The 26072-nt window shown below is 35.0% G+C and overlaps 2 protein-coding genes across 9 annotated transcripts in view; one reads left to right on the top strand and one right to left on the bottom strand.

The window, feature by feature from the left end:
* The window catches only part of neo1a (neogenin 1a), a 304905-nt gene that overhangs the window by 182766 nt on the left and 96067 nt on the right, over positions 1-26072 (bottom strand). For all 7 annotated transcript variants that reach the window (XM_056462293.1, XM_056462295.1, XM_056462296.1 and 4 more), the window contains exon 2: positions 4682-4999. In XM_056462293.1, the coding sequence (XP_056318268.1) occupies positions 4682-4999 (318 nt within the window). The remainder of the gene's footprint in view (positions 1-4681; positions 5000-26072) is intronic.
* LOC130232420 (uncharacterized) lies at positions 13112-20693 on the top strand. 2 transcript variants are annotated; one of them, XM_056462302.1, is made up of 7 exons: positions 13112-13661; positions 13908-14045; positions 14933-15041; positions 17671-18655; positions 18736-18894; positions 19735-19827; positions 20046-20693. In XM_056462302.1, the coding sequence occupies exons 4-7, from the start codon at positions 17678-17680 to the stop codon at positions 20358-20360; spliced, it is 1545 nt and encodes a 514-aa protein (XP_056318277.1). In that variant the 5' UTR covers positions 13112-13661; positions 13908-14045; positions 14933-15041; positions 17671-17677; the 3' UTR covers positions 20361-20693. The 2 variants fall into 2 exon arrangements, with proteins under 2 accessions (XP_056318277.1, XP_056318276.1); XM_056462301.1 differs by lacking the exons at positions 17671-18655; positions 18736-18894; positions 19735-19827; positions 20046-20693 and having other exon boundaries at positions 14933-17666.

Below are 26072 nucleotides of genomic sequence, written 5' to 3'. Positions count from 1 at the left end.
AAAAACGGTCGAAAAAAACAAAGTGTGATCCGAACTTTGAGATTTGTGATCCATTACACCACTACTCTATACGTTACCATTTGCTCGCTTTGTAATCCAAGTATCATAAAAATTATATAAATACTTATATACTTTATACTAAAGTTCTCCATCCATTAAACATTTTTTTGGCCTTACAAGACAGAAGACTCTTTAAGACGAGCTACGCGAGACGACTATGATCTGTTTCTCCAAGGAGAACTCCCATTGCTGTCAAGTAGAAACATTTGAAATATTAAAGTAGTAGTGATTTTTCCATCTCTACGGGAAAACCCCAAAAAAACTGTAAAGGGATTTCTGTTAAAACACTATTTAAAGAGTCTGGAGTGTCAGAAAAGCGTGTACGCTTTGCTCCAATCTGTTGCACAGCTTAGAAAACTTCAATGTAAAAAAACCAATGGAAATCTCCTGTCAGTTTCTGAGAAATAATGAGCTTGTTCACCCAAAACAGGGCTAAAAAGTCTCTTGCTCGACTTCAAATGAGCATTTGTCTCCTGACTTTTCCAGAGCGAAACTCCTTCAGAGAGATTTCAGTGAGGTTACAGTCAACTCTGCGAGACCGTAAAGGGCTTGATGTAACTTAATTGCATTCCTTTTTCCCTCCAACGGCAAATTGAATTGCAGGGTAAGACTCAACTCAAACACCTCATAATCCCTGCTGCTTGCCTCCTGCAAGTGAAACAAGGTCACTTTCATTTCAACTCTAAGGGCCCAATATAGCAACCGCCAAACGTACAGTACCTGCTCTTACGCTTTACAACAATGGTGCTGCATCAGCAAACGCCTTGACTAACTTATTGAACTCCTCCACTGCAGGCGATAACATTGAAGGATAAAGACAGGTCAGACAAACAGAGTCCTCCTGTCCTTGCACTTACACAATAAAACACTGGTCTTGAACAGGGTTGGGTATAATGATCACTTACACTAAGTAATTAGTTGCTGTAATTATATTATACTTTTTCGCTTCCAAGAATGAGGCTTCTTGGAGTTCTTCTTGATAGTAGGTTAAAGTTATCAAAACATAAAATGGTAATAGTTATGTGAAGATGTTAATTAATTATTAAGAGATGTGTAAAATTTTTACCACAGTACTGTATGTCTCAAACTGTACAGGCAATGTTTCTTTCTTATCTAGATTACTGTCTAGTGGTATGGTCGAGTGCATCAAGTAAACACTTAGGCTACGTTCACACTGCAGGCAAATGTGGCCCGAATCAGATTTTTTACCCCTCATGTGACTCAGGTGATGACAGTGTGAACAGCCCAAACCGCATGGAATCTAATCTTTTCTGTGCCACTTTCATATGTAGTCTTAAATCAGACACAGATCTGATGTTTTGCAATGCGACCGCAGTGTGAACGGTTATGTCGGATTTCATGTGACTTTTACATAATCTTCGAGCGACATGCGTCATCATTCTGTGCTGCAAACATCATCTACTCCTCAACAGCATAGAATGGCACACAGGGCCATTACTGTACCACAGAAAGTTGGTTGTTCATGTTGGAAAAAGATTTTGAAGGCAAAACTGGTGCTTGTTTATTAATCTGGTTAACGATTGAGGCATGGTTGATGGCGAAGCTGAAAAGCGTTGTGGGTGTTGCGGATAGGGGATCCGTGTGCAAAGGAGGGGGAACTTTTTCTCTGAGAGAAAAAAAGGCAGATGCACAAGCACCCAAACCCCCTTCTGCACGTGTCTGCTGTTTATAACGAAGTAAAATTAAATAACTCTGCAAATGGAGATAAACCAACTCCGCCTTCACAGTTCAGTCTGCGGCTGCTCATTAACCCTTGATGAGTTCACAACACCGTCTGGTGGTCAGAGCGCCACGCGCCGCGCTTGTCAAATCACAAATAATCTGTGTTTTCAATCACAAGAGATCTATTTTAGGTGTCAAATGCCGAAATACACATTAGTAGTAGCAGAACAACCCTTTACAGTTCATGAAATACACCACGGTTGTCTGTGAAAAGAGTAATAATCATAAGCATGATCTGACAACGTGCTTACTTCATACAGTATACACATTGTGTGCATAATTAGACATTTTGTGCTGTCCGTATCTGTACTTTTGCGCATGCAGGTCAGTTTAGGAACAGGATCTGTTCACACTGCAAATCTGATATTGGCCACATTTATAACAGCAGTGTGAACAGCCATGCAAAAAAATCAGATCTGAGAAAAAAATCTGATTTGAGCACTAAGCCTTGCAGTGTGAACGTAGCCTCAGATAAACTACAGTTAGTCCATAATAGAGCTGCATGACTAATTTCACACTGCAATACAAGAGTTAATATTATGAAAATACATTAAGCTTTAGGTTGGTTATTGGGGAAGGATAGGGTAATTGTTTCTCTGTTGTGTTTCAAAAGTAATATTTCTCTACCAAGAGTTCCAAGTGTATTGTACTGTCAACTTTAGTAGAAATGCTAGTCACAATTTTAACACCAGACATCAAAAGGAATTTTTTTGCTTCTTGTTTCAAAAACTAATGCAAAGCAACTGATTGTAATGTATAGAGGAATAAAAACATGGAATGAATTGCCATCAGACATTACATGCTTTGTAACAAGTAAAATTAGGTTTTAAAAAAATCGTTTAAGAAATATTCAACACAATATTAAATGGATTGTTGATCTGGATTTTTGAGTTTTTATGTTTTTGTTATCTTTGTTGTTATTAATTTAATTTTGTTTTGTGTTTGATGGACCCCCGGAATGGGGATCCTGATAAATAAATAAAATAAATAAATACTTTTCTGCTGAAAGAATAAGGGATTGCTTTTCATGTTTAGGTAATTTAATTATAATGTATATGTCTTATTTACTTCACATAAATACAAAACTTCTGCCTAAATGAATTCAGAGAAACTGATTAATTGTTTTTTTTTTGTTATTCAAATTTATTACGCAGAGTAAATCTAATTTTCAACTAAAGGATGACACCTTTATTAATATGTTTGCATGTTTAAGATAAAACATGTTTGTAATTGAACAAGTCTTTAACTGAATCAAATGCGTTTAAGAAACAATTGATTCAGAAATTTGTTTATAAAAATATTAGTAAAAAATCTGAAAATCAGAATAATTTTATATATACATGTTGTTATTCAGATATTTTGTATTATAACTCAATTTTTCAACAAAACATTTTTTTTGTTGACAACTGCGTTAAGAAATTATTGTGTGTGTGTGTATGTATGTATATATATATATATATATATATATATATATATATATATATATATATATATATATATATATATATATATATATATATATATATATATATATATATATATACATACAGTGTTTCCTCTAGGATTTTTTTCCAGCTGTGGCGGCAGGCATTTTTAGACAGATCTACAAACTACCTGTGGCGTTATTTCAATGACAAATGTCGTGAGCGCAGTATTACAAGTCGAAATCGCCTTTATGTAATAGCCTACGAGCATGCAGATCTCTTTGCTTGCGCGACGATTTTTTCTGCTCATGCACAAAACTCCTTGCACGCCCCCTCAAAATATAAGCCGCTTTAAGAGTGCGCAGATCTTCTTGTGCATGAATGTATGTAGCGGAAACCATGTATATATACAGTATTTATACACATATACACATACATATACATACATACACACACACACACACACACACACACTGTAAATGTTAATTAAAAAAATTAATATTAAAGACGAAAGAAAAGATTATAAAAGATAATATTTCACTCGAATTTAAAGGATTACAAAAATTAAATTTCTATGCATTGAGATTTATAGAGAGTTTTTCCCCGAAATTTATTTATTGGGTTTTGTTTGAACTACAGAACAATATGAAAATTTTTTAAATAAAAATGGAATATATATATATATATATATATATATATATATATATATATATATATATATATATATATATATATGTAAAAAAAATATTATGAAATGTTGGAAAATAAGGAATACAACAAATGGTTATAAAGGTGAAAATAAATATCTAAATCATTGACATGAATTCAAATAATAACAATATATAATTTAAATGAAATAAAAAATAACAGGGTTGAACCTTGTATTTTACAGCTTTCCAGTGTGTTTTGGTTAAACAAATTTGTTAATTGTTACTGAAATATAAGACATCTGAACAATACAATAAGACACCAATGAGGGTTAAGAAAGTGTTGAAAGGGGGTCCATATTTTATAAAAAAAAATTCTTGTAATTTTCCTTTAACAGTGTATGTAGTCTTCTCCAGAGCACAATTGCTAGTCATTTCTTTAATCCACTGGTCACAGGACGACCTGAGTTTTTAAGCAATAACACGCTTCGCTTGGACCAAACTAAAATCTATCTAATCATTTGTTTGTGTTCTGATCCAGATTTACTGGGTATATATATTCAATAAATTTATAGAGCTTTTAAGCCGTATTGAATCAAGTAATTAAATTACTAATTGAGTAATTCAGTCAACAACTGTAAGTAATTACAAAAGTAATTGAAATATAATATCAATAATGTAATTATTAGTAATTAACCCAACACTGGTCTTGAATCAATGTCACTGCCCAGGAAAGCTTAATATATGATGCACACACATCTGCAGTTTGTATGAGTGTATATTTGCATTAAACCGCACATGGCTTACCTGCTACGTTGAGTCTAGCTGTACGGCTAATGATGGTGCCCAGGTTGTCTATGGTGGCCACACACTGGTAAACCCCCTCATCGGGTTTATTGTGTTTGGAGTGCACTACTGAGCTGATGAGCAGAGAGCCATCGGGCAGGACCTGTCTGCGCTCGTCTGAAGCCAGGCTGAGGAAAGAGCCATCTTTTTTCCATTCAATCTTGGCAGGAGACTCGCTGTGGACTGAGCAGTTGAGGAGAACTGGCGCTCCTCGCACCGCTAGTGTATGCGACGGCTCCGTGGAGAACCAGAATGGGCTGAAGTTCCTCACTGCTGATCCTGTGGAGACAGAGAAAAAAAAAGAGCTTAGACTCAGAACTGGATTTGTTCTCATTAGGCAATATGAAAAGAGACAATACGAAATTGAAATTAGGTTAGACTTTGGATGGAACGGTTTGGGATTTAATAACAGAAGGTATTTGCATCATTGCTTAATAAAATTAAAATTACTCTCAGATGGATGAATGTCGGCCACAGCTTTATATTCCAAATGCTTAATACATTTCAACATTTCTTTTATTCCTGCCTTTAAAAGCCAAACACATCCATTCAGACGTCAAAACTTTATTACTAGCGTCCAAAAAGGACCGAACACTCCAGTAAAGAGAGAATAACAATGAGCAAACGTGTTATAAATCATTTTAATTATTAACTTTAAATTAAAAACCAAACCCTTGGATATTAAGACGTATTTGAATATCTCACGTCGCTAGCGCAATAGGAAATGGGAGTTGGAACTGACAAGTCTAATTCAAAAAGTCAAACTAAGCGCAATTACTTTGCATTTGTCCTTATAAATTATTCAAATCTTGGCCTCAAGAGTCATCAGGACTTTGGGTGGATAAATAACTTGAATCATCTGTACTTCTTAGACGGGAAACGAATAATGAGCTTTATTTTTTTTTTTAAGTGTGCGTCAACTGATGAGCTGAATGCTAAATATAGCTAGAAGCAGTTGGGCAGTCAAGTTTATGGCCAGTCTACAAAAACTGAGGTCAGCACAAGAACCAAAAGTCATCATTCTGCCATTTGAATGCAAGGTTTAATATCTGGGGTCATTGCTAATAAGGATGCCCTACATCCCCCATTGACTTTAAACTGAAAATGTCCTAGTATCACATACTATCAAAGTATGAACTGTGTTTGATAAAGTACTTCCTTTAAGACTCTTAGGAGGTTGCAATATTTTCAAGAATTCTGCAAGATCTTTTGATTTGTCACTTTCCTGAGTAAAGTAATTTTGTAATATTAATGTAAACAGCACACGCTTCTATAGCTACAACCAAAAAAATAACTACAATTCATAGCATATCAATCAATTGCTCAAAAAGAGTTTAGAGAGGCTTTACATTTATGAAGTATGATGGAGCTTGGTTGGAATTGAAGTGCAGAAATGTGATCTTCCAGAATTAGGGTACTGCTACCTCCAATATAGTACCTTGCATATAGTTTCTCAACTCTGGCCTTTAAGATCCACTAACTCCAACACACCAGAATAAACTAATAAAGTGCTTCTGGATTACTAGGATTAGAAGCAGATGAATTTGACCAAGGTGGGAGCTAATTAACGCTCTGCAAGAAAGTGGATCTCAAGAGTGGGTAGGCTTAATGTGTCAATGCAATTTTGTTTTTATTTAGTTCAACCCAACAAGGTGTTGCATTCTTAGACTTTCCACAAGGGTCTCTTAACATAAACTGCCTTAAGAGCAAATTCTTGTCAGAAGTGGGCATCCCTATACTACTCCACGGGTGAGTAAATTTGGCCCCTGGAAAGTCACAAGAGTTTTGAGCAACAAAAATGATGTTTAGAATTCACCCTATATGGTCTCTTATAAGACATCCACCAGGAAATTAGGTGCCAAATTAATTGGCAGTTCATTTGCTGTGATAGACCCAGATAAAGATCGGGATAAAGTGAGGTCCTTGAGAGATTGTCTCCAAGTAACTCCAACAGATTTGCCTGGAAGTTTGTAGTGAGTCTGAAGATCTTGGGTGCATCTCAATCAGCTCCCTTTTTCTGTAGTCAGTGCATAATGACCAGGGAGCAAAATGTGTCAATGCAACTTTGTTGTTTCTTTTTGATTCAACTCAACGAGGTGTTGCATTCTTAGCTTTTCCACAGGGGTCTCTTAACATAAACTGTCTTAAGAGCACTTCTTGTCAGAAGTGGGCATCCCTATACCTACTCCAGGGGTGGTCAAATTTGGTCCCTGGAAAGTCACAATTACGAAGAGTTTTGAGCAACATAAATGATGTTTGGAATTTACCCTACATGGTTTCTTGCAAGGCATCCACCAGGAAAGTATGTGGCAAATTAATTGGCAGTTCATTTGCTGTGGTACTCCCAGATAAAGATCGAGATAAACTGAAGGAAAGTTAGTAAGTGGATAGACTCTTTTAAGTTTAACACAGGGGTGTCCAATCCCTGAGCGTGGTCTCCAAACAACTCCAACAGATTTGCCTGGAAGTTAGTAGTGAGTCTAAAGATCTTGGGTGTGTGTCAATTGCACTGCTCAGGGAGTCTGCCATTTTAAGTGCCATCTCAATCGTAATTCTTCCAGCAGACTGAAAAGTTTGCACCCTTAACAGTCCCACAATTCAGAGTGAAACTCGGGGAGTATCGATACTCACTATGCTCCCTTAATGGGTTCTGGAGACATTTATTTTTTCAAAAGAATCTCATTTATTTATATTACATATTTATATTTAACCACAAATGAACATACTTAGACAGGTATTGAACAATCTAGTAAACATTTATAACTGATTAATGGTTGAAATATTGCTGGTATATGTAACAATCAATCATTATTTATCTATAATGTACTTATATATATATTTAATTAATATGTGAAATGTACAAGTTTGGTATTAATTCAAAAATTCTATTTTTAATCTTGTACAATGAGGATGTTTTAGTACCACACTCACTGTCTTTACCAGTGCCCGAATTTATGTACATGATCTACTGCTTCACAACCTCGGGAGCTAGGGATCTGATTGAGATGCAACTCTTGACTTGCTGGTTCAGGCGTGCTTAATTATGAATAAAGCTAAACTCTGCAGGACAGCGGCCCTCCAGGAACAGGTTTGACAGTGGAGAATTGTTAAAGTTACCTGAGCTATAGACATTTTAGCTGCCTTCCAGAATAATAACTTGAAGGCATAAAAATGTGAAAGTATTGTATTGCATCATATTTGGACTTGCTTGCACCTATTGTAGGGTTCATTCAAACAGTGAAATTTTTATCCCACATGATTTAAAGTATCTTGTAATGGAGTTTGGGGGTGTTGGTCAGATAGGAAGTTTCAGGCTCTGTTGGTAGTAATTGTGGTCAACCCTCTGTCCACTTAGAGGGGCCTCCTGGAACTAAACACTTATATGCTGACTCACATTTGGACTTATAGAAAGCATTACAGCAGCTGCTTTTGTTGGCTGAACTGTTCTCTGACTATATATTTGCACTCTGGCAAATGTAAGGCTGTACTCGAAAAAGTTTCCTCAAGACAAATGCGAGGAAATAGTGATCCCAGCATAAACACATCTGGATTAACTTAATTTCTGTAAGATAGATGCAGGTTCTGTTCACGTTGTTAACACTGTAAAGTCCAAAGGTAACTGTTCAAATAGTCCAAAGGTAGCTTTTAAGAAAGATTTTCCATACCAAAACTGTTTATAAGAGACATCATTTTAGTGTACAATGGAGTCTAAAGGCTAGTTTAAACTTCTGTGTCAAGTGATCGGCATGACCCATGGTGTCTGCCTTGCATGTAGTCCTGCATTTATATTTCTGTACGCTGTTTATGTTGCTCTGCAATGACACTTCTGAAACGCTAGCTGGCTTTTATGTTCCTCTGTGTCGTGTTCCTTTGCAGGAGTTTTTTTTTTTTTTGAATGCTACTTTTACGTACAAGCACTCGCTCCATCTGGCTTGCGGCTGTCAGTACCGCTCTCACTCATCACAGCTACCAAGCCGACCAATCACAGAGCTTGTGATACGCATTGTTGCAACATGTTACATTTTTCGAGAGGTGCGCATCAGTGTCGATGTCCGCCACAGTGAGGGCTATGCGACCATGCAAAGGCTGCGCCAGAGTATACGCGTGCTATTAGAAGTATAAATCAGTCTTAAGTGTCTGAGACCACAAGATGACCAGGTACTGTATAATTCTTCATTATAAATAAGTGCTGGACAATAAATCTAAATAAAATTGGAATCGAAATCATGATTTAGCAAGTATCATTTAAAAATTCTTAAAGATTCAATGAGTATGTAGCAGGTGTAGTATAAGTAGGTGAATTGGGATGCAACTTAGCTTCTTTTCTCAATAGCTACATTTCCATCCACCTATTTTTATGAGCATTTTGGATACGCGCATAAAAAACGATTGATGGAAATGCCAAGATCCGTACAAATTTGTAAAATGTGCATAAAAAATGTATGCGCATAACTGAGTAGGATAAACTTTTATTCGATTAGAAAAGATGCGCATAAACTGCGATGGAAAACTTTTATCAAACTAATTCTAGTATGCGCATTAAAAAAAGTCATGTGACTTTGTTATATGAGATCATGTGATGATAAAAATGTGTGCGAATGGATAAACCAGCAGGCTAAACATATTGTAAAACACCTTAACTGTTTCAGTATTAGTGTTATTAAATTCCTAATGACCTCCAGTATCAAGAGCATTTGCACTCTTTGCTCCGTGTTCATTGCATGACGGCATATCTTCCGAGGTGCAAATCATTTATTAAATAAAGAAAAGATTTACGCAGCTTCTCCTACCACAGCAAATTCTGTTTTTACTGTTGATATTTGACCCCAGTTAATCAGGAAGTGACGATTTTGTTTGGTTTGACCCATTGTATGGAAACACTGCTTTATTCATACATCTAATCCAGTTTTGCACATAAAATTAATTCACATTTTTGGATGGAAACATAGCTAATGAATTACACATTTGTACGAATCAATTGAATGAATGATTTTATTGTGAACTCTTCCAAATTTCTGGTGTGTTTTTTTCGATGGAAGGAAGTATGACCTAACCTGAAGAATTCAATCTGAATTCAGATCTGGAATTTCTAACTTTATGTCAAATGTTAATTTGTCCACATCATGACCACAATCATTAAATCCATTTGGTCCAATAGTATCTATATGTATTTTATTATTCAGTGAAAAGTGTAGGACAAAATAACGTTTGTCCTATCAAAATGTTTGGTCCAAATATTATAATAGGCTGCCTTACTAGCCTTTAAAAATACGTAATCGCACACCTCTGTGTTCCATTACAAAGGCACAATCATCAGCAAGGCACAGAGAATAAGAGGTAAAGACAAAGAATACCAGGTAAACATCAAATTACCTCCTTTTTTAGGTTTGGGATCAGTTTGTAATTACCAACTGTACTGTAAAGTTTTATCTCTGGTGAATGTTATGGGATGTACTGTAGTGATTTTGTTTGATGCTGTGTTGGCATGGCTTTGGATGGCCATTTGAAAGGTGGCATGTGGCTTACAATGCTATCAAGATCTACAATTGAACCTTAAAAAAAGTGCTCTGGATTTTTATGCTCAGATTTGTTCAACGATATTTTAAATGATCATGCTCTTACAGTATGTACCTTGTTTTATCCACACCTACTATAACAGAGGTGACTATTGATTAATGAATGCAGATCTAAAAGTGTTTTCCACAGATGGAGGGTCCTGAATTCCACTGGCGAGAAGGGAATTCAACCCCGGAGCAAAGCATCTGAAGATCAGCATACTTAATCATTAGCATGTTAGCGGCTGTTTGGATCATGCATAGAAGAGGTGTGCAATACCATTAGCTACAACTGATGACCATCTGCTGCTAGTCAGACTCTGCATCCCAGAGTCCCACAGTAAAGCTGAGACTGACACCACACTCACATTCCCCCTCCTTTTCTGAGCTCAATGGCATTTTGAAGCTCTGCTACACATCTATGAGCCATATAGGCTAAGAAGCAAAACAACTACTTCAACAAACCAGAGAAAAATGATCGGTGCTGCTGCTGTACCTCAGGCTATTTGAAAATAGAATGCTCAGTGATTGAAACTGATTGTTTAACTCCAACTGTTAAACCGAAAAAACTTGTCTTCATGATCTGGAATATTAAGCCAGTTTCAGATTGCACAATACATTTAGTTAACGTCACACACAGAGTCAGATTGTAAAATTTGACCCCTAAATGTCAAGAAACTTGTCAGAGTACGCATTGTTCCTTTCATTTTAATGACATGAGGTCACTGAAAAGGCAGGATGATGAATGATGAAGCCAATTATGATATAGGGATGGTTAGGAGGCCATGATGGACTGAGGCCAGTGAGCAAATTAGGCCAGGATGCCGCGGTTAAACCCCTACTCTTTTTTGAAGGACATCCTGGGATTTTTTACAACCACAGAGAGTCAGGACCTCAGTTTAACGTCTCATCCGAAAGACTGGCTCACTGAGCAGTATAAAGTTGCCTTCACTATACTGGGGCATTAGGACCCACACAGATCGCAGGTTAAGCGCCCCCTGCTGGCCCCACTAACACCACTTTTGGCAGCAATCTAGCTTTCCCATGTGGTCTCCCATCCAGGTACTGACCAGGCGCAGCCCTGCTTCAGTGGGCGACCATGTGAGTTGCAGAGAGCTAGCTGCCTGCTAATATCGTGCAGCCCTATTATTGAATATATTTAGATAGATTTTTTTAGATTGTATGTTGTGATATAAGAAGTAATACCTGACAGTTTTGACAGTAAATTAAAAATCGGCTCCCTGTTTCATCAAAATAATATGCATTATTTTGATAATAATATGCATTTCACTGAATATGTATTTTCAGAAGTGCTTATAATAAGTTTGTCATTCGATTTGCAAATATTTATGCTCAAGACGTAAAGTCTGCACCATATTTATCATTTAATGGGCTCAAAACAGAAGAAAAAAAAGTGCAGCATAGACCAATTACATAATCTCTTTAGAGTCACTTGAAATTCAGATTAGATACAAGGACTCTTCGGCTGTGAATCATTTTAAATACTAAGCAGGTCAGAAGAATATTGGATTTCAGCAGGAATAATGTCATATAAATGATGAATAATGAAAAAAAGGGGGAGAAAGAATAACCTTGACCACCCCTGCTGAAGGAGTAGGACTTTTACAATATATGGTATCCATTAGTTTAATAATCCTAAACTTGTCAAGCACAGATATGGCATAATAAATGAAATATGAACAGAAAAACATGTTAAACGAATAGATTTATTCCTGAAAACATTACATTTAAAGTCTGCATAAACCGAAAGTTGCTAAGATATTTATTTCATTATGTTACTGTACTTCTAACTGAAATGTAATATTAGGTAGGGGGCATTTCTTTTTGGATATCATTCTCTCATAGCAAACTAACAGTAAAAGGGGCGTGGTTAAGACAATTTGTGTGCCAAATGTGGAAGCAAATAGTCAGCCCTTGATTAAAGATTACCAAAACAAATTTGGTAAGATATTTTAATGAACTTGCACAGATTAATTGTTTACCTATAGAACAACAATATATATAGCAACAAACTATAGCAAAACAAATGTGTACATTTTGATTTCACACGGACTTTAAATATGCAAATTAATACAGATTTACTAAAGAATACCTAGGTACATGTAGCTTAGCTTCCTATGTTTTTGTTAGTGAGGGATTTTGGTGCCAGGAAGCATATTGCAGGCAAAAGTCTACACTGTAAAAAATCCAACTTGACAAATGTTGAAATGGCTTGTTTTTTTTTGTTGGTTCAGCAAAAACCTGTAAAAAATTCGGTACAACTACATTTAACACATTCAATCAACTTAAACAAAGGTTTTATTCATTAAGTTAAAAAGATTAGTTTTGTGAGCAACACTTTGCTAGTTCATCCAAAAAAGCTTCTGCCAACTTGTTTTTTTGTGTTAAGTCAACTTTTTTTAATGCAATGAACATACAAGTAGCATATAACCTTTTGTTGATTGAAAAGGTTTCAAACATGTTAAATGTTCTAAAAAGAATAATCAATGGCAGTATAGAACCTTTCATAGTCTGTATTAAAAAGTAAAGGCTGACTGAAAATGCTATTATTATTTATTATTAATAATAGAATAATAAATATTGTTATTCTTCTCATTGTTATTAAAAACAACAAAAACACTACAATATTTATATTAACTTCATTTGAAACTTTTAATTTGCAATTTAACTTTATTTTGTGCACATTTGCAGAAATAGGTTATGCACATTTTCATCTCGTGTTTACAAAAAGATATGGAGCATACTTTGATATTCCAATATTTATAAATAAACCACGCACTCAAAAATATGTTTCCCGAAGGACGATATAGCATCATTCTAGTGATGGGTCGTTCTTGAACGATTCGTTCATTTTGAACAAATCTTCAATATGACTCGGGAACTACGAGTCCTCTCAGGGAGTGATTCGTTCATCCGCGCGTGCGCACATTTGTGCAGGTGGTATCGTTCATTTCAAGTCTTTTGAGTCGTTCATCGCGGAAAGGCATACGCCAGTCATTTGCGTTTAGAGCAGGTTTAGAGCCGGAAAGTGAATTGATCCGTTCATCTCTCGAGTCCCCTATCGGGTTTGAGTCATTCGTTCCTCACGTCCAATCATATGCGTTTAGAGCCGGAAAGAGATTTGATCCGTTCAGCACTCGAGTCCTCGTGTTTGAGTCATTCTATCGCGTGATGAACGAACGACTTAAGAACCAGAAGACTCGAAAGGTGAACTAATCATCATGGCTCCTGTCTGCTCAGACTGTGTACATTGATTAAGATTATATGTGACTGTCAGAGTAACGTGAACGAACCACTGACATTTGAAGACATGAAGAGGTGAGCTGAGCAAAGAGACAAAAATACCTTTATAGACAAAAGAGCAGGTAAACATTGAATTAATATTTTCTCCTTCTTATAGTATTCTATTTATGACTTATTTGTCGTGTGATCAATCTTTTGGGCTCGTTGTAGATGTGTTTGAAAGCAATTCGTAATATTTTAATAATATTTTGACAAATTGAACCAAATGAACGAAATGACTCGAAAAAAAGATTTGTTCATCTCGATGAACGAGACTCAAAGTTCCGAGTCAGTAAAATGATCCCATCACCACATCGTTCTCTCCTAAGCTAAACCACGCCCTCGTTACGCGATGGTTGCGCTTACGTAACGTCAACGTCTCAGTGCGGGAGAAGAGCGGGAGAAACTTCTGGAAGCATTGAACTTCGGTGGGGGACGAGGCAAGCCGTGGAAGAGCAATCTTAATAGTAAGTGTACAAAGATTGTTGTTCTTTGTTTAAGGCACTTCATCTAAATTTGTTGATAAAACGTTGCTAACTTTGTAAGTTATTAACGTCCATGGACGTTTAAATTGAACTGTGAACTTAACCCTGATCTGTCAAGGTTAAACAATTAACCTTATGGATTTATTTCTGTGATTGATTTTGATATGCAAACTGTTTATAAGTGTAACGTTAACAAAGTGTATTAGATTCATTCATGTTTTTAAAAGCGCAATGGAGAGCCTCGAGACGGAACAGAACACAGACATGTAAAGTCATCTTTTAGTTCAAGGTCCACCTAAATGTTCATATACGCGCAAAAATGTTTATGAATATTATTCACATAATCTCTCTTTTGTTATGTGATAAATGAACATAAAGAGTGAATGAATATGCGCATTGCCGTAAATCCTATCAGTGTGGCTCTTAAAGTGACAGCGCGTATATTTCAACTGCTTATTATTAAGCAAACAAAATCAAATCAAAACCAAAATAATAGTAATAAATCATTCATTTTGAACTGAAGGTGTATACAGTGAAACACTTGTAAAGTAAGATCATTTACTGCCATTTTTAATATCATATTTATCCATGACCAGCCAAGGAACCAGCACAAAACATGTAATTATGCAAGTATAGGTTTTGAAATAAATTACAACAAATACTAAGATTTATATCTCAAGGCAACTAGTAATTCAGATTGATTGCCCTGATCAGTTTATGTGATATTCTGAGGTTATTATAATTGATAGTGTAAGGTTAGTTTCAGAGATGTGCAGTAATGTCATACAACAATAACAATATAATTGTTTGTTTCCTTTTCTATGTGATTAATCTGACTATTAATGTTTGTGTATTTTTTTTTTTTACAGATCTACATTTATGCAGTGCAGGTACTGTAAATACGCGTCTGCCAGTCAAAATTTGCTGTTAAGACACTACAGGCTCAAGCACTGGTACCCAAGCCGACGTGTACCATTGGTATGTCTGTTCCCTGAGTGTGTCTGCACTTTCAAAACACCAGGTGCACTAAAAAGTCATCTATATAGAGTCCACACAAATTCTGATAAAAGGACAGAGCAAGCCACATTTAACTGTGACTTGTGTGATTATCACAATGTTTGTTCTGAAAAAGTTTTTATGCGGCATCTGGGTACACACCTGAAAAGAAATGAGACTGTACAATGCCCGTTTCTGCACTGTAATTTTCAGACCAATGTCTATGTTACATTTCATAGCCACAAGTCCAAACATCACAAAACACAGACTGCAAGTGATTATAAGTCATCAGTTGTAACTGTCAGTCGCGGAGATTCCGATAACTCACCAGATTCAACTTCAGAGTGCTTTGAAGATACATCAGATAAAGAAATAGAATCAGAAGCCGATGAAGTTGATGTTGACCAAATTCTTGAGAAGAAATTGGCGTGTCTGTTTCTTTGTATGCAGACAGAATTGGGTGTATCTAGAAATGCTACAAAGCAGATTTTCCATTGTCTCAATGAAATACAAATTCTTTCTAAACCATCCATAGAAAAGGTAATTCAAGATATTTTATGCAACCATAACTGTAATGTTGAGCAGTCAGTAATCACAGAAATCACTGAGGCTGTGCACAGGATAAATCCTCTTTATGCTACCACTGAAAAGGGAACCTTGTCTACTGATTATAAACGGAACATTTATTTCAAACAACATTTTGATGTTGTTGAACCAGTTGAGTTTGTGTTCAGTAGACCAAAAAACAAAACCTTTGTGTATGTTCCGATTCTTGAGGTCTTGAAAAAGTTTCTAAGCACTAGTGAGATAAGTCAGAAGACTTTTTCTAATACTTCCACAAATGGCTTTTATGCATCTTGTTTTGATGGCCAGCACTTTAAAGAGCATCCTTTGCTCTGTGCTGAGAATTTCTCTATATCACTTGGCCTGTATATTGATGACTTTGAAGTTGCCAATCCATTGGGAACTTCGCGTAAAAAACACAAGATTACAGCAGTCTACTGGGTGATTCTGAACTGGCCCTCCCAATTCAGAACAAATTTGCACTCTATTCAACTAGCCCTGTTGGGTAAGAGTTGTGATGTAAGAGAATATGGCTATGACATGTTTTTTGAGCCATTAATGAAGGATATACAGACACTTGAGAAGGAGGGTTTGTATTTAGATCAGTTTGGGGAAAATTTCAAAGGAACTGTTGTGACTGTGTCTGCAGACAATCTAGGGGCACATGGCCTGGCGGGATTCCAGGAATGTTTTCATGTTGGCAAGTTCTGTAGGTTTTGTCTTGCTTCTTTTCAGGACATACAGACATCTAGTGTGAGCAAGGGACATTTTCCCCTAAGAAATATTCAACAGCACAATCAGTTTGTTGAGGAATTGAAAGCAAACCCAGCTTTGTCAAATGTGCAGGGGGTAAAAGGTGAATGTGTCTTGCAGTCTCATCTCGATTGGTTTCATCCAGTAACCGGATTTCCGCCCGATCCGTTGCACGATTTGTTTGAAGGAATTGTGCCATTTGAGTTGTCTTTGTGTCTCCAGAAGCTAATAGCTGAAAAGTATTTCACTCTTGACCAGTTGAATGGTACAATTCAATCTTTCCCTTACTGCTTTTCTGACAAGGTGAACCGCCCTCAAAAAATACCCAAATCATTTTCCTCCAAAAAATCAATTGGTGGAAATGGACATGAAAATTGGACCCTGATTAGGCTCCTACCACTCATGATTGGTCACATTGTTCCAGAAACTAATAAAGCATGGCAACTTTTGATGGAACTGAAAGATATAGTTGAGCTTGTTGTTTCACCCAAATTTTCAGAGGACAGTCTTTCCTACCTGGAGACTAAAATATCAGACCATCGCAGCCTTTTTCAAGAAGTGTTTCCAAATGAAAAATTAAAACCAAAACACCATTTCCTGGAACACTACCCAGACCTCATACGCTACTTTGGTCCTTGTGTGGAGTTGTGGACAATGCGGTTTGAGGCTAAGCATAGTTTCTTTAAACGAGTTGTCCATAACACACACAATTACAAAAACATATTACAGACATTGTCTACCCAGCACCAACTGATGGTTGCACATGCCCTGCAGTCTCCCAACTTCTTCACACAGTCCATTCATGTTGAAAAATTAAACGTTTTGAAGATGTCCTCTCTAGAAAGACGGGTGAAAATAGCTGTAGAGAAAAAGTTTTCCAACCTTAAAACTGTATCTCTTGCGTCAAATGCTGTGATGCATGGGACCTCATACTCCAAAGATATGATGGTGTCAGTTGGACTCTGTGGTGGCTTGCCAGAGTTTGCAAAGATCTGGTGCATTTTGTTAGTGGACAGTGAGGTCTCATTTGTGCTGGAGAGATATTCTTCTTGGTATGTAGAACATCTTGGGGCCTTTAAGGTTGAATCTCTACCATACGAAGATCTGATTGTTACTGAGCTGAGGTGTTTACATGACTTCTATCCACTTGTAGCCTACAGTATTGGAAGAAACCTCATGGTGACACCGAAACGTTTTTTGTTACATTAAAGTGAATTTGTCCTCTAAAACTGATAGAGGCATTAACATAAGCACACAAGTTAACATGATTACTCAAATGTTTTTTTAATTTCAGAAGAACAATGTTGCTGCGAGTGATTGTAGCTCCAGATTGCATACAAAAGCTGTCACTTAACGATGTGCCGAAATCAGTTGATGAGCTAAAAGAGATACTTTGCAACAAACTGAAAATTACTACAAACTTTGTGATCCAGTATGAGGACCCTGATTTTGGTGGTCAGCTTTGCAATTTGAGTAGCATAGAAGAACTTCCTCCTGATAAGGCCACGCTAAAAATTTTCTGGGAAGTGTTAAAAACAGCATCAGAAACTGAAACAGAAGAACAAAGAAATGAGAGCTCTGCATCTAACTCTGATTTTACACTTGACACTGCAAGTATTTCGTCCAATCTCTCCAGTCCATCATCTTCCACAGTCAGAGAAGAACGCTGGCCACAAGTTTTTGTGATACCAAAATTTTCTTATGATGTTGAGTTCAGACTGAGGAAAGCAAATGAAGTCTATGAAAAACAGAAGACTACCATGGATGTTACACGAGATGTGAAGACTGAAATACTGGAAACGTTGGCGGAAACAATGTACTCTTTTAAAGCTTACCCCACTGATCCAGAATTGGAGCAAGTGGCAGTTGCATTAGTTTCCACACATCCATGTTTGAGGGAACTTGGCTGTGACACCGGATGCAAGGGCTGGAAGATGAGTTTAAGATTTAAAATGGGAAATTATAGACAAAAATTACGCAGTTCTGGATGTTTTGAGCTAGATAATAAAAGAAATGATGGATCAAGAATTCCACCAAAGAAACCAAGAAGATCAGAAATCAACTTTCTTCCAGACAATCCTGTTGGCTTGGATGATGCTACATTGGAGCAAGAAAGAGAACAGCTTGAGCTAGAAGTCAAGAGAAAGAACATGGATATGGCAATTCTGAAAACCAAGATGGAAACTACTTTCCCGCTCAGAAGAAAAGAAATTATTACTGAGCAGCCCTTGGTACATGTGGTCAAAAACAGATGGCCTGGCCTGTTTTTGCAAGAGCAGGTAATTGTCATTTTGTCAAATTTGTCACTATTTTCTTTTTAAATAATTGTTCATAGACCTTTTTTTGTTAACTTCCCCAGGTTTGTGCCGAGTTCCAAAGGATCACTTGTGTTGACCTCAAAAAATCATTCATGGCGAATCTCCACAAACACAGCAATGCCCTGATCAAACTGTATCGAACAAAGTGCAAAGACCTTGCAGACAACATGAAAATGATACTGGACCATTTTGATAATCAGGTATGATTCCTTGTAAACCTTTTGGTGTTTTTACCTGTAAATATTTACAATTTATGTAACAAATTCGTAACACAGCTCTTCTTTTACGTGTAGTTATATGTTTAGGTAATTTGTTAATTTCTGTTTCATTTAGTAAATTACTGATGACGGGTTGTTAAAATCACTGACTTTCGTACCAATTGGTACAGACATATTAAAAACATTCATGTTAACATTTAAGCACTGTTATGCAGGTTCTTAAACACTGCTGATTAGCCATTGTGTTGATGTGCTCAACAGATCTGACCGTGATTGGCTCCAGTGATCATCGCTTCACCGCTCTACACCAAGTGCTTTCACATGGGCACTTAACTGTTTGAAACCCGTGTTTATCAGGATCTGTGCGTAAGCAGATATAAGCTTTTAAATGCCTGTGTACGTGTATCAGTGTAAGCACTTGGTGAAGAGTGGTGAAGCGATGATCTTAGCGATGTTCATTTTGTCCGGTAACCTATTTACTGACATTAAGATTTTGACAGATCAGTCAAATGGTAAAAAATTGAATAAAAGTATATTTTTGTTTGTAGAAAGAAAATCTGCAAAAATCTGTATTGGCAGGTCACATTTGACCTTAAAATCTGAAATTTAAATCAGTCAAGAAAATTGCAATCAGTTTATCTCTAAAACAACACCATCCTAATGTTATTACTTAGTAATTTTAAGCAACTCTATCCTAATGTTGTTATTACTTCTGAAATGATTATTAGGTAAAATAACTGTTTTTGTATTTTTTTTTTTAAACACATTGTTAAAAAAAAAAAAGATTTTATCCATGGTTAATTATTTATATCCTTCCTACAGACAACAGACATCATAATTCACAGAGCAACTACTGCTCTACAGGGACTTCCCTTGTACCTCAGGGAATATGACAAAATAACCAAGACTTGTCTGGTAGGTGTTTAACTTTAAAATCTCATTAAATTTCTAATTTATTTATTTTATGGAAATTGTTGTTGTTTTATTGAATAAAAGTGCTGACATGCAAATGGGTTTTTAAGGAAGGAAACAAAAGTTATTTGCCAGTATCTTTTTTGGGCCTTTTTAAAAAATTATTTAGAGTTCTATACTATGATTTATTTATTATTGTATTACATTTATATTATTCTTAGGACACTGATTTGGAGGAGACCTACACTAGAGGAGTGAATTTGGCCATCCTTGAAGTGATGGAAGATGACCTCTCACAGGCAACAAAGAGATGTATAAACTTTGGCATCATCCTGGAGGAAACTGTGGTCATGGATGATCTACCAGACTTTTCCACTGCTTTTATGGTACTCTTTGGACTTCTTTACGCACTGAATATTGAGTACCCTAAGGGGCTAAAATACACATTTGAGGCAGTGCAGAATATCTTTGTAGGACTGGGAGTAAAGTCCACAAACAGAGTGCAGTCCCTGAAGAACAAGCTTTTTGCTTTGTAAGAGTTGTAAGATGCTTGAAGAAAGGTGCTTTTCTTGTGTACCTTTTGCATTACATTGTTGTTTGACTAGATGTGACTGCATGCTGTGGACTTGTGCGTTTGGAAATTAAGACATGCAGTCTTTTTTTTTTGTTTCCTTAATACCTTAAAAAAGTGTTAATGGGTAAACTTGCTCAGTTTGTGTGAGCAAGGGACTTTCACCTTACAGTATGTTCTTACTGTATTACATGCCACTTAGGCACACAGTTTATATTTGGTGGCATTGTTAAAATGTTTGCTGTAGTTACACTACCTCGTTTTTGTACTTTAGTGAAGTACTGCAAGAAAATAAATGTTTTGGTAAAATTTGTGTCTGTTTTGTTTTTGCCTTGTGTGTTTAATCTGATAACATTTTATTTATTAGTATTAATTTCCAATAGTATTTTTTGATTCACTCAACTTCTGTCATTTCAGGCTATTCAGACAAGAAATGTTCAGTTAGCACAACTTAAACTGAGCCATGTGTATTTGCTCTGACAACATATAATTTCTTAGTACTAATTTCCTTTAGTATTTTCTTGTTCACTCAACTTATGTCATTTCAGTCCTGCAGACAAGAAATGTTCAGTTTGCACAACTTAAAAATATTTGTTGTCCTGCAGGTGCAGGTTTCCAGAAAACTACTAATGTTAAGTTGACTCAACTAGACATTTTTTGTTTCACTGACAAATTATTTTCAGTCAGTGTAGCTGATGTTTTCAAAAGTTGAGTAAACAAGAAAAAACAAAAGGAAATTAGTACTAAGTTTTTTTTTGTTGAACTGGCTTAAAATTTTTTACAGTGTAATCTATTCTACTTTTCGCTGCTCAGGAAATGACTTCGAACCACGTTCTGCAGTCCGCGGTGCAGGGAAGCAAGAGAAAATGAGCTTGTCTGTTTGATAAGTATGAGCCGTTACTCCTGTCCCGAGTCCTGTGAAATCCATTTTATTCCACATCCAAAGAGCACTTTAGAGCCACAGATCTAGTCAGTGGAAATTTTCTGAAGCCAGGCAGATATGGAAGAGAGAGAAAAAAAAAGGTTTGTGTTGTGCCTCAATCATATACTTTCACCTCTATAAAGTGTCAGTCAGATTGTTGAGGGCAGATGGGTAAGGTAGCTATAGCTATGAAGAGCTCTTCACAATCAGCAAGTTTAGCTGCGGATATATTAGTTTAAATACAGATCTCAGTTCAGGAAAACGAATGTGTATTCTCCTGAAGTCATAAATAGAGGATTAATGAATATACAGTTGAAGTCAGAATTATTAGACCTGCTATATTATTAGCCCCCTGTATATTTTACACACAATTTCTGTTTAACAGAAAGATTTTTTTCAACACATTTCTAAACATAATAGTTTAGAAACTTATTTCTAATAACTGATTTATTTTATATTTTCCATGATGACAGTACATAATATTGAACAAGATATTTTTAAAGATACTAGTATTCAGCTTAAAGGCACAATTAAAGATTTAACTAGGTTAATTAGGTTAACTAGGCAAGTAAGGGTAATTAGGCAAGTTATTGTATAACGATGGTTGTTCTGTAGACTATCAAAAAATATATATACAGTTGAAGTCAGAATTATTAGCCCCTCTTTGAATTTTTTTCTTTTTTAAATATTTCACAAATGATGTGTAACAGAGCAAGGAAATTTTCACTGGATGTCTGATAATATTTTTTCTTGTGGAGAACGTCTTATTTGTTTTATTTCGGCTAGAATAAAAAGAGTTTTTAATTTTTTAAAAACCATTTTAAAGACAATATTATTAGCCCCTTTAAGCAATTTTTTTCTACAGTCTACAGAACAAACCATTGATATACAATAACTTGCCTAATTACCCTAACCTGCCTAGTTAACCTTATTAATTAATTATTAGTTTAACCTTTAAATGTCACTTTAAGCTGTATAGAATGGCTTGAAAAATATCTAGTCAAATTTTATTTACTGTCATCATAGCAAAGATAAAATAAATCAGTTATTAGAGATAAGTTATTAAAACTATTATGTTTAGAAATGTGTTCAAAACAATTTTCTCTCTGTTAAACAGAAATTGGGAAAAAATATAAACAGGGGATAATAATTCAGGGGAGCTAATAATTCTGACTTCAACTGTATGTAGCTTAATGGAGCTAATAATATTGACCTTAAAATGGTAAAAAAAAAAAAAAAAAAAAAGATTTCATTTTTAGCCGAAATAAAACAAATAAGCCTTTCTCCAGAAGGAAAAAAATATAATAGTAAATACTGTGAAATTTATTTTCTTTTCTTAAGGAAAGACACTTTTTTTTTTTTTTAAAGATTTATTTTTGCCATGTTTGCCTTTATTTGACAGGACTGTATGTTGACAGGAACTGAAGTGGGTAGTATCGGGAAGGGTGCACAAGCCAGGATTCGAACTTGGAATGCCCAGAGTACTGCAACACCATACAGTATATGTCAGCGCACAAACCACTGGGCTATTGAGTCAACTGAAAGACACATTTGAATGAATCAATTAAAGGAATGATTTAGTGACAAAGAATGTGGCTAGCTACCACCTAGTGGTGATTTTAAATTTAATTAACAATAGAATTTTATTTTCAGAAATAACTTATAATTTAAAAAATCATTAGCATTATGTTTGGAGTTTGCATGTTCTCCCTGTGTTTGCGTGGGTTTCCTCCGGGTGCTCCGGTTTCCCCCCATAGTCCAAAGACATGCAGTACAGGTGAATTGGGTAGGCTAAATTGTCCAGTGTACGTATGTGTGCGAACGAGTGTGTATGGATGTTTCCCAGTAATGGGTTGTGGCTGGAAGGGCATCCGCTGCGTAAAACATATGCTGGATAGGTTGGCGGTTTATTCTGCTGTGGCGACCCCAGATTAATAAACGGACTAAGACAAAAAGAAAATGAATGAATGAATGAATGATTAGCATTGTTATTTTGTTATTTTTATTTATTATTATTATTATTTTTATTAACCATATCAGTAACACTTTACTTTAAGGACCGATTTTCACTATTAACTAGTGGATTATAACATTATTATTATTATTATTATTATTATTAAGATAATGTCTGTTTATTAGTCCTTATAAAGTACATATTCCGCACAATCTTATTGTACATCTATATAAACTTGGTTTATATAGATTTCAACTGATAAGCAACTGTATCTTGTTATTCTAGTTAAATGTTTAGTTTTATAGTTACATAAAAAAGTATACATATATTGAAAAACAGACGTAAAATACAATAAAAAATACAATAAAATAAGGGATTCAATATTGGGAAGATACATTTCCTTCATTGGTTACAAGTTGCTCCTAATGTTTTTTTTTAATTATTATTAATTTGAACAAGTACACATAAAAAAACAACAAAGATAAATATCAACCATATTCAACAAAAAAAAATAAATCAATGAAAAATGAAATTCTTCTTTGGTTAAAATTAAAAGTGAACTTTATGTTACCAATTTAACTAAAAAAATTTTTTAGTTTGCATGGAGAAAATAACAGTAACATTTTCCCCCAAAAATTTATCAAATAAAAAATTCGAAAAAATAAAAAAATATATATATACAGCTGAAGTCAGAATTATTATCCCCCCAGTTTATTTTTTTTCCCCAATTTCTGTTTAACGGAGAGAAGATTTTTTTTCAACACATTTCTAAACATAATAGTTTTAATTTATTTTATCTTTGCCATGATGACAGTAAATAATATTTGACTAGATATTTGTCAAGACACTTCTTTACAGCTTAAAGTGACAATTAAAGGCTTAACTAGGTTAATTAGGTTAACTAGGCAGGTTAGGGTAATTAGGCAAATTATTGTATAATGATGGTTTGTTCTGTAGACTATCCAAAAAATATATAGCTTAAAGGGGCTAATAATTTGTTCCTAAAATGGTTTGTAAAAAATTAAAAACAGTTTTTATTCTAGCCGAAATAAAACAAATAAGACTTTCTCCAGAAGAAAAAAAATATTATCAGACATACAGTGAAAATTTCTTTGCTCTGTTCAGCATAATTTGGGAAACATTTAAAAAAAAAAAAAAAAAATTCAAAGGGGGGCTAATAATTCTGACTTCAACTGTATTTTCAAAGTTTGCATTATCAGACACCAAAATGTAAATGAATGTTGAAAAATAACTTATTGTTAATGAACTCACTAAACTCCCAGAATGTTATTAAACTTAAATAACTGATTTCAGTGTGACTTTACCTAATGCTTAAGTATTAATATGCTCTTTTATATTACGAGTACTGTGTTGTAACCCACCACACACAACCAATATGTAGCGAGTGAAATATTCCCACAGGGACACACAGAAGTACAAAGACCTCCTTTACCTGGTTCCTTCACAACAGGAAGCCGCATGCTCTCTTATTGGCACACACAAAGACAGGTACTATTTCCACCAAAACAGAGCGTCGAAAAAACACTTTCCTCCAGATCACCTCTTAATAAAGCTCCGCTCATTTCCAGAAAGCATTATGGAAACTCCACAAAAACATATAATCAACACAAACCCCCAGAATAAAAAAAAGAGCTCACACTGAAATAAAACAAACACAAGGTTCCCACTCTAAACCAAAAGTAATATTCCCTGACCTTCAATAATTGAAAAGCTGAATTTCCAATTTTTTTTTTTTGCTGTAAAAAAATGCAGATTTTATGGATATTATGTAACTTTCCACAATGTTTATGTACGGTTCCATATAAAATACTATAGCCTAAAGAAAATACAAAAAAAACTACCGTTACAGCAAAAAAACAACAACAAAAAAAAAACGTGTGTTTTTGAATTACTGGAAATTTCTGTAATTTAACATCAGTTGTTTTAAGTTGTTTTTTTCGGCAACGGGGTGGTGGAAAATGTCAAATAATTGATGTTAAATTATAGAAATTTCCTGTAATTTTTTGATTTATGGTAAATTTCTGTAATTTAACATTAATTATTTTATGGTAAATTTCTGTAATTTAACATTCATTATTTTATGGAAAATTTCTGTAATTTAACATTCGTTATTTAATGGTAAATTTCTATAATTTAACGTCCGTGCTTTTACGGTACATTTCTGTCATTTAACGTCCGTTATTTTACGATAAATTTCTGTAATTTAACATACATTATTTTTTACGGTAAATTTCTGTAATATAACAGCCGTTATTTCACAGTACATTTCTGTAATGGAACATGCACCCCAACTGCCAGAAAAAAGAAACAGATTTTTTCCTGTTATGTATTCCAGTTATGACTGTAGTTTGTTTATTATACAGTATGCATTTGATAAATTACGTAAAATATATTTAAATTTCACTCCCCTACAAACTTATCTAAATTAAAGACTTTCCAAATAAAACAATTTAAGTCATCTGATGAAAATGTATTTATATTGCAATGTATATCACAGAGAAAAAAAAAGTCAATTTTTTTCAATATCGTGCAGCCCTACACTGTTCAAATTCCCTCTCTGGCATCTGCATTGTTTTATATTAAATAGAATTATATTGGCATATAGAAATTTCAACATAAATCTTTAGTTTTTGTGTGGATAATTTAACTGTTTTATGTTCAATCAACTTAAATTTGTAAAAACAATTAAGTTAGCTTAATGAATTGTGTGGAACCCTGCATTTTTTTTGTGTAAGATGTGTAAATGTGTGTATATTTTCACTGCAAAACAGCATTAAAAA

The sequence above is a fragment of the Danio aesculapii genome, chromosome 7 (genome assembly GCF_903798145.1).
Source record: "Danio aesculapii chromosome 7, fDanAes4.1, whole genome shotgun sequence".
Taxonomy (NCBI): domain Eukaryota; kingdom Metazoa; phylum Chordata; class Actinopteri; order Cypriniformes; family Danionidae; genus Danio; species Danio aesculapii.
Note: the sequence above shows the minus strand (reverse complement) of the source record. Positions and strands in the feature narration are given on the sequence as shown.